The 13713-nt window shown below is 40.5% G+C and overlaps 1 protein-coding gene across 1 annotated transcript in view; it reads left to right on the top strand.

Moving 5' to 3' along the window:
• The first annotated feature begins 399 nt into the window (after window positions 1–399).
• fhit (fragile histidine triad diadenosine triphosphatase) overlaps window positions 400–13713 on the top strand; it is a 143028-nt gene continuing 129714 nt past the window's right edge. Inside the window, exons 1-2 of the mRNA XM_030421638.1 lie at window positions 400–607; window positions 9068–9097. Of these exons, the coding sequence (XP_030277498.1) occupies window positions 464–607; window positions 9068–9097 (174 nt within the window). The 5' untranslated portion in view covers window positions 400–463. The remainder of the gene's footprint in view (window positions 608–9067; window positions 9098–13713) is intronic.

The raw sequence follows: 13713 nt of genomic DNA, 5'->3' as shown, positions 1-13713 counted from the left end.
ACTAATTACTGATTACTGGCTGAGAGCATACCTGCTTATTTCCAATGTTTGCTGAATAGCTAGCTAGCTCTGTTTGTGTCTTGGCATTTCAGTACCAAAACTGAATGCAACATAGATATCATAATTTCATGTTAATATTGTTTGAAATATTCAGTTTTCAGCCAATTGGACCATTTATACGGCCAGATTAGGATGATTGATGCTGCATTATTATTCAGTAACTGCACAGCGTGGAGTGGATTATTTCACTTATATCATAGCCACTTGTTGTACAGTGGTGCACATACAGTAGTTTGTGCATGGTGAAACAGAGAGAGCATTGCATGAAGCACTAAGACTTACTATAATGTAAAAGAGGTTTTAGATTTATAAGAGATGAGTAAATTCTTGCTATTTTGTTTCAGGTTTAGAAATATTTGAATGTGTTTTCAGCAAAGAATTCCTTGACACAATTTGCTCAGATATGTTGGTATGCCCTCTGAGACCAGTGGAGCGTTTTCGGGATCTTCAGCCAAATGAGGTGGCAGATTTATTCTGCAGCACTCAAAGAGTTGCCAACCTGGTGGAGAAGCACTTCAATGCCACCTCGCTCACCATCGCTATCCAGGTAAAAAACTTAATTACCATTCATACATACTGTTACATTAAATTCAGTTTGTAATTGGGAGTCAAATACACAATGATAGGGGCCTCATCTCTAAAAAATGTGTGACATTATCAACTCATGTTGTGTTTTTAAAGGAAATTCCAGTATTTAAAATTCATACTTACCAAACTTCAGAATCGGCCTAATAGATTACCTCAGCTGGCAGCCAGAACTTGGCTGCAACTGATAACAATGTAATCCTTTGGGGCAGCTGTGGCTGTTAAAGTTTTTTGACAGGCTGAGGTTATTATTCTTATTGTCTGACAACATGACAGAAGCCATTCATACAGAGATAGACCTTTTTCATTCAAAGATCATTTTAGTAAGAATGGCTCAAGTCTCACAAAATGAGTCATTTCAGTTGTTGCCCTATTCTAGATTGTCGAAATCAGTTCAATATGTGTGTATATATGTTGTTACTAAAGTGAACTGAAGATAAAGTATAGTATGGGAGAATAGTATTTTAAAAGAATAGAGTTGATCTGTGTATTCAAATCAAGAAAAAAAAAAAGTTTATATTTAAAAAAAAAAAATGCATAAAAATCTTCACATTTGAAGAAAGTGAGTTTTAAGATAGATTTGATAAAAGACCACTGAACTGACTTGAAAAGATAGAAACTCTAGGTTCAGAGCAGAGTGAGGCCTGGCCCTGTTTTCAGAATGGATCAGCTCTGATGTCTTGGGATGGAAGCCAAATACAGAGCTGGCTCTGACACCCAGACAGGCTCTCGTCTCAGACTGAATTGACTATTCTGCATAACTGGTGATATATATGCTAATATCAAAATAGCACCTAGCCCGCTCTGCTGCCCTGTCAAAGAAAATTGTTTCACAGGTTAGGAGAGAGAAGAAAAAAAAAAGACCGGAGCAGCAAAGACTAATCTTTACCTGGATATCATTTTCTTTGACTGGGGAGGTGATGAGAAGTGATGATAGGAGATTAGTTGTGACAGCTCCCCAGTTACAGCTAGCACATCTAAGGAAGATTCTCTACAGGAGGGGGCAACTGCCACTCCTGTGACACATAATAATATCACAGAAATCAGCCTCCCTGGAGAATTGGTTGTGAAAAAAGACTGGATTGGATGGTGACACAAACACTATATTTTTCCTCCTCAGTGCTAAAGAATAACAGTAAAGTTTATCAGATTTGATTTATTTATTTACTGTCCACTCTGATATATTAGATACAGTTATCACCTTCTAAAGTATAGTCTCACTAAATGTAATCACACCTAATATGATGGTGAAGAAGTGTTAATGTGTTTCATTTTGATGATGTAGTTATGCTTCACACCAGGCCAGAGAAAGAAAAAGATAAGAGTTTAATATAATATGTGAAAAATATATGTCAAGATCAGAATTAATGCAATTTCAACATTCGTAGTGATAATTCTCTAAATTTAAATTTAACGGTTAAATGGAGAACAGTGTTGTTTTCAGTTGTCTCGGTGATACGTAAAGAGTATCTAAACCCCACAGTTTTGAAGCAACTTTTTAGGTCATCTAGATATGAGCAACGATTCATGTAGAAGCACAGACACTTTTGCGACAGAAATGTCATATGAAGTGAAGGACCGGAGTCTCCTGTCAGCCAGAGCCGCACCAATTTGCTGAGACACCGGGGGCTGAGGACATGGAGAGATCAGGGATAGCTGAATTGTATATAAGGTCTATGATGGGCCACTGGGGCCATTATTCAAAATTACCTCTCACATACACATATGAAACCAAACTCAGTTACATACTTTACTGGATACCACATACACATACAGATGAAATGCTTTTACACATACAACTGAAACTCTTACACAAACCACTGGAAAATTATTTAAAAATGTAACACTCACATACACAACTGAGAAGCTCTCACAAACACTAGTAAAATGTCTGTGTCATTTTAACAGCACATAGAGAACTGTCTTTAATGTTTATCTGCCAATAACAGTCTCTTCCTAATCAATCAGAGCACCCTTAAATGCATAGAAATGGCTACACACCACCTGTGGAGTGGGGCTTTGAGCTGAAATTGTTTGGTAAATGTCGAGCAGTGCAGCTCCACAAATTGTGGTGAAGCGTTGAGAATATTTTAACTTCTATGTGAGTAACATAGTGTGAACACTGCGAGAAAAATGTGACATGCAAATTCTCATGTCCACAGGATATATTTTTTCATGCAGAAATATCTGGCAACAACACTGCAGCACTGTAGATCGTCGTGGAAGTTCATGTTTACAACTGCCCATGGCAATTTGCAGGCAACACCGAAAACTGCCGTGAATTGTCGGAAATTGACGTGGGCCTTGCTTGGCAGTTGTCCCCCCATGACCCCCCTCCCCCTAATTCTAGGGGAGGCTTTAACATGTAAACGAAAATGCTGTGAGCTATACAAATGCAAATCAGGGTAGCAGAGGGGGTTTTACCCCAGGTGACATTTTTACTAAAAGGTATCAACAAATCTCTGGTATAAATATATCAGGCTCAGTACAGCCTAATTATAGACTACATTTTGGCCTGAATTGATTTATTTAATGAAAGTATGCTAGATTAATTACTGTGTAATTAGCAATGGCCAATGTTGTGTAAATAAGATACACAAAATTATTTATTTTAGTTTTTCTCTCCTGGGAACAAGTTAAAGATAGAACGCCAGTTGTTAAGAAGTTAAAATTTGCATGAAATATTTGGAGATAAGTAAGATATTAAAATGTATGAATAATTTCTGTTTAAAATGTGTGACTTTTAAATCTAATTTAATGGGTTCTGAATGGTTAAAAGAAGTTGAAAAGTAATTATTTTTACATGTGAGAGGTCATGACCTTTATGAGATTTTACACTTCCGGGTTGACCGGAGCAGGAGGAAGAAGAAGCCGAGAGTTATTGGCGTAGAGCAGCTAACAGTGGACTGTGTGTGTCGTCAGTGTCGTGTTTTATCACAGAGGGTCGTGCCCTCTATACAATTATCAGGAAAATAAGTGCCTTCAGGATGAATCAGATCCGGTTCGTCCTGTCGGGACTTATTTTCCCAATAACGACCGCCGTTCTATACATTATCCCGCTTATTTCACAGTTACTTGCCAACACGAAAAAAAACTTGACACAGTGTGTCTTTTTACAATTTATTTGTTACCGTTCATAGTGTTTTTCAGCAGAGAAATATAGTTCGCCAAACCGACACTGTTTCGCTTCTCCCTCTTCCTCTCTGCTTCCCTCTCTTTTTCTTTTCTTGACTGGTGACAACAACTCAGCCTTTTGCCAAGAGTTGAAATCACCGTATTTTCCAAAAATATTAAAGTTAATGTGAAACTCATCCATACTAGTGGCCTAGGAGTACGTTTTTTCTCATATGAAGTAGACTACAGATCAGCTGACGTCGCTTAGCAACCGAAGACGCTGGGGTGATAAGTGACCGCACTACTTGCGGAGCAAAGATTCTAGAGCGCGGAGTGCTACTAAATATGTGAATCAGAGGTAAAAAGGCCACTTTCCTTGACGATGGTCAAATATGCTTAGCAGCGGTCAATTATACGAAAATGATTGACCGCCGAACGTTGGGAAGGCCCATTCACGTGAATGGAGCATTCTACAGCATTAAGAAGAGCCGTGTAATACTCATATTTATAACACGATGTAGAATTATACTACTGTACTGTGCAGGAAAATGTCAAGATTTAGTCCTGAGTAAGATTCCATGTAGGTTTTAAGATGAAACTCTTGTCAGTATTAATACAGATTATAATAATAATGTATAATATGTTACTTACTTGCAAGACCTCTATCCACTTTGTCTTGAAAGACATGATGATCATGATGACCATGATGATCTGAAGATAATTTCCTCGAAGCTATTGCATTTACTTAATAATAATAATAATAATAATAATAATACATTATATTTGATGGCGCCTTTCATGGCACTCAAGGTCACCTTACATCAAGTACAAAACAATCAATAAACAACAAGCATTAATAAAAACAGCAGCATAGTCAACAATAAAAACATTTGATAGAGCAGAGTCAAGTAAAGAGTTAAGATCAACATTTACAAACAAACATAAGGTGCAGTTTTAGAGTGAGTAGGCTAGTTTAAAAAGATGTGTTTTAAGAGCAGTTTTGAATTTTGTAATGGAGTCTAATAAGCGGATGTGAGGCAGGAGGGAGTTCCAGAGTTTGGGTGCAGCTTGGGAGAAAGCCCTGGCACCCATTGTGCTGAGTTTGATGACTGGTGGTGCCAGTAAACCTGCTGATGAAGATCGCAGGGAGCGAGGGGTGTTGTAGGTTGGAAGGTCTGTGAGGTAAGGGGGGCATAGACTATGCAGAGCTTTAAATGTTAGCAGTAAGATTTTAAAGGTAATCCGTTGTGAAACAGGGAGCCAGTGTAGTTGAATCATCAGGGGAGTGACATGTTCAGTGGATTTAGAACATGAGATAATGAGCTGCAGCGTTCTGGATCAGTTGTAGTCGGTTGATGAGTTTGTTGGGGATGCCTGCCAGGATTGCATTGCAGTGGTCAATGCGTGATGTGACCAAAGCGTTGACTAGGACATCTGTGGAGGGTTGTGTTAATGCAGGGCGTAGTCGAGATACGCCGAGATATTTCTAAGATGGAAAAAGGCAATCCGGGAGACATTGTTAATATGACTGGAAAAAGAGAGGGTACTGTCAAGAATAACACCAAGGCTTTTAACCTGTGTGGAGACAGGTATGGTGGCGTCAGCAATGGGGATTGAACAGACATTAATTTTTGAGAGTGTGGTATTTGTGCCAATGAGGAATAACTCAATTTTACTGCTGTTGAATTTTAGGTTGTTGTTTGTCATCCATACTTGAAGATCATGGAGACAAGCAGTGAGGGTACTGGAGGGGAGAGTAGAGGTGCGCTTAGTGGACACATAAAGCTGAGTGTCATCAGCATAACAGTGGAAGTTGACGCCATAGTGTCGAAAGATATTGCGAAGAAGTAGAAGGTAAATGATAAACAGGAGGGGTCCAAGCACTGAACCCTGTGGAACTCCGTGGTGAACTGTGGAGCTTTCTGAACAGCAGTTCTGAATCCGTACAGAGTGTGTCCTGTTGGCAAGGTAGAGTAGAATAGAATAGAATAGAATAGAATAGAATAGACTTTATTATCATTGTACAGGAGGGTACAATGAAATTGAGGGTGCTCCCGCAGCAACAAATAAAAAAGCAACACAAATAGTAATACAAATAAATTATATATATAGCCCTTTAAGGTGTTAAAGGGAGGTAGGAGGAGGTAGATTGGGTTTGTTCTTGTCGGGGGGGGGGGGGGGGGGGGGGTTAGGGTTAGGGGGTAGGCAGGGTATGAGGGGTCTCCTGTGATGGCCTTGGTTCTCCTGAGGCAGCAGGATGTGGCGATGTGTTCCAGGCTGGTCAGAAGGCAGCATCTTTTGGGCAGTGTTTATGACTCTCTGCATCGCCTTCCTGTCCTCGGCTGTTGAGCCTGCATACCAAACACCCAGACAGTACGTCAGTACGCTCTCCACAGAGGAGTGATATATCCAGTTTGTTTTTCCTGAAGACACGCAGGAAGTGTAGTCGCTGCTGAGCCTTCTTAACCAGGGCCCTGATGTTGTAGGTCCAGGAGTGGTCTGCGGAGATGTGGGTGCCCAGAAACCTGAAGTTTGTGACAGTCTCCACCTGTTCTCCATTTATGAGGAGGGGGGTGTGGTCATGTCTGTTCTTCCTGAAGTCCATGATGAGTTCTTTGGTCTTTTGGACATTCAGGGTCAGGTTGTTGTCTGAGCACCATAGCAACAGTTCCTCCACCTCGGCCCTGTACGCTGTCTCGTCCTCGCCTCGGATGAGTCCAACCATTGTGGTGTCATCCGCATATTTGATAATGCGGTTGGTTGGGTGAGTTGGAGAGCAGTCGTAGGTGTACTTGAGGGGAACCAGTGCTGAGTGTGAGTGCAGTGGAGTGGTGGGGGCCGAGTCTCACAGACTGTGGGCGACTTGACAGGAAGTTTCTAATCCAAATGCAGGTGGGGAGGCTGATCTGTAGTTCCAGCAGTTTGGTGATGAGAATGTCTGGAATTATGGTGTTATGGTGTAATGGGGGGTTGCCTTTGTAGTTGGTTAGGGCCTGGATGCCCCTCCACATCTGATGCGGGTTATTGTCCGTCAGGTATCCTTCTATTTTGCTTAGTTTGATGCCCCTCCTCAGGTCAGCTCTGGCAGTGCTGTAGAGAGCTCTGTCTCCCGTCCTGAAGGCTGAGTTAGGAGCTCTGATCAGGGTCTGGACTTTCTGTTTGGAAAGACCCGGATGCGTCTATCCTCTGTGACGTTATCTACACAGCACCTGATGTAGAAGAGGACAGACTGGGTGTGTGTGTCCAGGTCCTAATCTTCGAAAATGCTCCAGTCTGTGCAGGCAAAGCAGTCCTGCAGCTGGTTGAGAGCATTTTCAGGCCAGGCTTTGATGGTCTGGGTGGCTGGTTTTGTTTGCCTTCTGAGTGGGGTATAGGCAGGGAAGAGAAGCAGAGAGAGGTGGTCTGATTGTCCGAGGTGGGGGAGGGGGGTCGCTCTGTAGGCATGCTTGATGTTAGAATAAACATGATCAGGTGTGTTTTCTCCCCTGGTGCACACTTGACGTGCTGGTGAAATTTGAAGAGAACAGTCTTGAGGCATGCTTTGTTAAAGTCCCCAGCAATGATGTGCACGCCATCCGGATGAGCCCTCAGTTGTTTACATACCATGAGCTCAAGCTGGCCGAGTGCTGTGCTAACGTTTGCATGGGGAGGGTTACTATGGCAACCGTTAGCTCCCGTGGCAGGTAGAAGGGTCGGCACTGAACAGACATGGCCTCTAATCACTCTGCTGCCCGAGCACCAGTCCTCAAGCACATGAACACAGAGTCCCCCTCCCATGCTCTTACCGGAGGCTTCAGTCCGGTCGCAGCGGTGAAAGGTGCGTCCTGCAAGCTCCACGGTAGCATTGGGGATATGCGGGCGCAGCCAGGATTCGCTAACAATCAAAAGACAACAGTCACGGATGTGGCGGTTGTAGGCGATCTGGGACTGTAGCTCATCTATCTTGTTCGCAAGGGATCTTGCGTTTGTGAGGAAGATAGATGGTAGCGGAGGTCTGTGTGGTTGGTTCCTAAGCTGATTTAGTAGCAGTGATAGCATAATTGAGCCGAAAGAGGCACTTTTAAGATTTACCGTAGTTTCATTTTTGGGCCGCAATCATGGCAGACAAAAAGTGTCGATCCCTGAGTGCGACCTAACAGGAAGGCTTAGGGAGCGGTTCACCATTACTCTCCTTCGAAAACGAAACTATGGTAAATCTTAAAGGTGCCTCTTTCGGCTTAAATATGCTTTTACACGAAGGTTTGACTCATATTCAATCACAAATAAAGCCTCAGTTGCTTTTTGGCGGGAGTTTCACTTTAAGCAAAAAAAATTACCTTATTGGTCAAAAATGATAAAAGACTGTCAGGAAAGATCATAAAAATACAAAAACACACTGAAGTAAGGCTGGTTTCTACAACATATCCAGCAAGGAATTTTCTAACCATCAGAGTATTACAAGCCTAAAATTTCAGCTCCTTTTCAAGTTTATATCCATGTATTTATTGACTCACTCATCTATCAAATCTATTTGCATGAAACTATTTTTAAATGCTTACAGCAAATATTAGCATATACAATTAATATTGATTAATTAATCACAGAGCTTGTAATTAATTAGATTATTAATCACTTGACAGCCCTACATTTTATGTATCTTTCATCAAGCACACACATAGCAACATTTGCATTTATTTGTTTGTGCCCACCTGATAAACTGAAGTCCAATATTCACTCTCCTTTTTGCTCTGGGTTGATCTTTCACAAAGCTTAAGAAAAATAGGTTAAACAGCTCTGTGAGCAGAGGGAAAATGTTAAGTTGCGAATATATGTCTGTGGGTTCATCATTACAAGGTGTCTCTCTTACAATATACATAGTCTTTTGATTCAGCATCAAACCAAGACCACTGATGAGTACAGCTTTAAGCAAGTGCTTTGAGTTGCCAACACGAACGTTACATGTCGTTAAACTACCTGAATCAGATGTTGAAGGATAGCACATTGTCGGTAAAATGATGGTATGCACTCAATAAAAATGGAAATAATATAAGAAATTTTTTTTTTTTTAAAAACAGAATGTGGCTTGGTTTATATACAAACCATGCAGCTAAGATTTAGTTTATTTTTTTTTTATTTTTTTCAAAGAGTCATAACTGAATGTCAGGACAAAGAAGACAATGAGGGAAAAAAGAGGAAAATCTTTTTTATTAGTGCAGGAAAGAAGTGCAGTACTGTAGCTCATCTGAAATTAAAATGTTCACTGAATTATTAATGTAAATATTTCTGAATTCCCAACTCTTTTCTAATTACCTCTTTCTGTTCCCACCAGGATGGCCCTGAAGCCGGACAAACTGTGAAGGTGAAAACTTAATAATTCACTGCCTTTTAAATATGTCATGAAGCCTCCGCAACAGTTATACACTATTAAATAATCATTGCATTTGCAGTACTAAATTCTTGCCATGGTTGAATAATTTAGGGATCTTTTCTAAACGGATTCAATAATTTTTGGTTTGGTTGGAGGCAGTATGCAATGATTCAAGTCACTTACTGGGAACTTACTGATGTTCAAAGGATAAAGTGAGAGGAAAAGAAGCATTGGCAGGCACTGCAACTCACAGCTCTACCACACCCTTCACCCTTGCTTTATCACAAGTATGGATGTTGACACATTTTACTCAGATGATACTTGTACTCAGGAAAAGTATTATCTTTATTTATACTGTCTATTCATACATCTACTCTCGGAGGGTTGGAAAACATTGCATGCTTCTCATTTGGCTGCGGTACCCAGGGACAAAGCCCTGGTTCAACCAAAGACACAAGCACACAAGCTACCAGATTGTCTTAAAGACTATTAGACTTAACAAAACAAGAATGAAGGGAACAAACAACAAAAAGTAATATGTTCTGTGTTATTCCCTGGATTAAAAGTGACTGCCATAAAGGAAATTAGTAATTATGTGTAACCTATACAACAGATATCCTTATTGTGATATACTAAATGTTCTCCATGTGATACAATCAACTTTAATAATGTGATCTTTGATGAATCACTTCACCCATACATTGCGCAATCAAGTTGTTTTATATGTTTATTTTCCCCTCTCTTTAATTACATCTGCCTTAAAATGGCTTCGAGGATCACTAAATCTAACAAAAAAGACGACTCAGCGTTGCCAACTTCAAATCTTCTTTCAGTGCACTGGAAACCAAATTTGACCAAGTTTGGCTTGTGGTTAAGGACCACGGCCAACAGCTGGCATCCCTCAAGCTCTCTTCAGAGAACCTGAGCCATTAGGTGTGCGAGCTAAAAAACATCTGCTCCAACCTGCATGACAACAACTCAAAGCTATTGGCTTAAGTCAGTGGTTCTTAAACTTTTTCGGTCATCCCCCACTTTGGACAAGGCAAGGCAAGGCGAGGCAAGGCAAGGCAAGTTTATTTGTATAGCACAATTCAGACACAAGTGCTTTACAGGCACATACAAATTACATTAAAAGACATACAAATTTAATTTAAAATTGCATTAAAAAACATGAAAAATAGCATTATAAACCAGTAAAAACATTAAGAAACAAACATCAAAACAAGTAGGCTAAAATAGAAAAGCTTTAAAAGAAACAAGACTGTAGAGTCAGAGTCATAATGCAGTTCAAAGACTTGAACTGCTTCAGTTAAAAGCAGTGGCAAAAAGAAATGTTTTAAGTCCTGATTTAAAAGAGTTGAGAGTTGGAGCAGACCTGCAATTTTCAGGGAGTTTGTTCCAAATATGTGGCGCATAGTAACTGAAAGCTGCTTATCCATGTTTACTTCTGACTCTGGGGACTGAAAGCAGACCGGTACCTGACGATCTCAGAGGTCTGGATGGTTCATAACGCGGCAGCAGATCAGAAATGTATTTTGGTCCGAAACCATTCAATGCTTTATAAACCAACAACAGGATTTTGAAATCGATTCTTTGATAGACAGGAAGCCAGTGTAAAGATCTAAGAACTGGAGTGATGTGATCTACTTTTTTGGTTCTTGTTGGGACTCGAGCAGCAGCGTTCTGAATCAGCTGCAACTGTCTGATGGAGTTCTTAGGGAGTCATGTAAGGACACCATTACAGTAGTCGAGTCTGCTGAAGATAAATGCATGAACAAGTTTCTCCAAATCCTGCCGATACCTAAGTCCTCTTATGCTGGATATATTCTTAAGGTGATAGTAGGCTGACTTTGTAACTGTCTTAATATGGCTGCTGAAATTCATGTCTGAGTCCATAATTACACCGAGGTTTCTGGCTTGGTCTGTAGTTTTCAACTTTACAGACTGTAGCTGAGCAGAGACTTTAAGTCGTTCTTCCTTGGATCCAAAAACAATTATTTCAGTCTTGTCTTTGTTTAACTAAATACAACTCGGACACATCTTATCATTTGGATTGGATGTGTCAGTGTCAATGCATCTACTCAGGGTATGTATGGGATTATAGTCCCCTGGTGTTATGGTTATATACATTTGTGTGTCATCTGCATAACTATGGCAGCAAATTTCATTGTTTTCCATTATCTGAGCTAGAGGGAGCATGTAAATGTTGAATAGTAGAGGCCCCAGAATGGAGCCCTGGGGTACTCCGCTTGTCATTTTCATCCGTTCAGATGTGTAATCACCAGTAGACACAAAGTAATCTCTCTCATTTAGATAAGATTTAAACCACTTTAGTGTTGTACCAGAGAGTCCAACCCAGTTTTCCAGTCGGTCCAGTAGTATATTATGGTCGACTGTGTCAAACGCAGCACTGAGATCCAGTAATACTAAGACTGAGATTTTTCCGCTGTCTGTGTTCGAATGAATGTCGTTGAAGACCTTAACGAGGGCCGTCTCAGTGCTGTGATGTGGTCGAAATCCTGATTGGAAAACATCAAAACAGCCTTTTATTATTAAGTAATTGTTCAGCTGTTGAAAGACAGCTTTTTCAATTATTTTACTTAAAATTGGGAGGTTTGAAATGGGCCTATAGTTATTCATTACTGATGTGTCTAGGGTTCTCTTCTTCAGGAGTGGTTTAATGACTGCTGTCTTAATGGCTTCGGGGAAGACACCTGAGAGAAGAGACGTGTTAACAATCTGTAGCAGATCTGGAATCATGCAGTCTGAAACTTTTTTGAAGAACCCTGCTGGTAAAATATCCAGGCTGCAGGAGGAAGACTTCAAATGCTGTATAATGTCTTGCAGGTTTTTGTCATTGATTGGATCAAATTGTGTCATGGTGTTAGAGTTGGGTTTAGGTGGATGTAGGAGACACTACTTTGATAAATATTTGATAATTAATCACTGGCGATTAATTTACACTCGTTTACAGGGGCACCACCTCCGATATTTGAATTCTAAACTAATCTCGGAGGTAATTAGTTAAGATATCAACTGTCCAAGTTTGGTAGACAGATAAATCATCAATCTCAAATGAATCTTGTTTAATTTCAGTGTCTATTTGTTCCTATTCTGAAGCAGTGAATTCTTTCCACGATCCCATCGATTTCCTACTTCAAATTAAACGTGCACAGACAACGACATAAGATTAAATATGTTTATTAACTAAATAAATGCAGATTAAATGACATGAGGTAAATTCAAACGGGTAACAAAATAACAGAGAGTGTGAAGACTGGAATGAATTATTGACTGGATGGATTCAGACAATGGTGGATTTTGACATGGAACCGTTAATTCGCGAGTACGGGATTAATTTCTAACGGAATTATATGGGAGATGTTTGGATTTATGATATATATATATTCGAAGCTTTCACAAACACCAACTCTGATATCATTCACATGTGACTCTTGTCGTGTGTGGAGTTCTTGGCCTACTTTTGTTTGAAGAGGGGAGATGATCCAGAATCCGGGCTCTCTGGGTCAGCTTAGATGCCGAAGTCGCTTCCGTCCAGCCGCAGGATGATGGCGAGGCAACCCCTGGTGACGTAGTGTTACCGGCACAGCGGGGATTCCGTCTGAGCTCTTTGCGGCCTGTCGGCTGCCGTACCGCTGGAATTTGATGCCGTCTCGGGCCGAACTCCCTCTGCCCAGCGAAGTGTCTCGCTTGAGATCGCTGCAGGCGGTTCTGCTGTGGATATGTTTCTTCACGGCTTCTTGAGCAGTTTAACTGCACCGACTTCGTAATGGCTTAAGAGTTATCAGAGTCTCGATAGAATTGGTGATTACGGAGCTCCGAATATATATTGAATTGACTTTCTTGCGTAAAAATAACTGGGAGAGAAATGCCGGCCGGACAATCCTTCTCTGTTACTAAATACAAGAAAACAAAAATGGTATCTTTGGCTTTAAGTACGATACTCTAACAATGAGCAAAATATCACAAAATAAAAGAATCAATTTCGTTCTTGCTCGAATTTCACACAAAAAATCTTTTCAGAATAAAAGAGCTTCACCGGGAGAGGTATCTCGCAAGTGGCTCAAATCTCTGGAGGTTACTAAGTCTCAGAGCTTCAAAAATCTGGCAAAGTACGGAAATTAACTTGAAAAGTAAGAAGTTGCGCGTACTAAAAATTAAAGTAAGTACGAAAGTGGCAATCGAAAGCAAGCGAAGAATGCGAAGAAGTTTTTCAGGAGAAGAGCCCGTGAGCAGCGGGATACATGGGCTTTTATTGTCTTAACCGGGGGCGGAACTGAGGGCGGACTCGGGCGGACTCGGGCGGCCTGGTCACGTTGTTTCCTCCGGCGACGTCATAGCTCATGTTACCGATTTCTCACTTGTTGAATTAAACTAATGATTTGATAAAGTTTTAAATCGCAACTGACTATGTGCTGAAATCCACCATGGTCTCACATTAACAATTGTTATGGAAATATAAAAGAACACAATTGAAGTTGCCTAATAGGCAAAAGACAAATTATTGGTTAAAATACAACACAAATACAAGCACATAATCATTAAAGGCACTAATGGCTCAAGAATATCTCATACATTGACAGTTT

Source organism: Sparus aurata, chromosome 6 (genome assembly GCF_900880675.1).
Source record: "Sparus aurata chromosome 6, fSpaAur1.1, whole genome shotgun sequence".
Taxonomy (NCBI): Eukaryota; Metazoa; Chordata; class Actinopteri; order Spariformes; family Sparidae; genus Sparus; species Sparus aurata.
The sequence above is the reverse complement of the archived record's forward strand: the minus strand, read 5'-3'. Positions and strand labels throughout refer to the sequence as shown.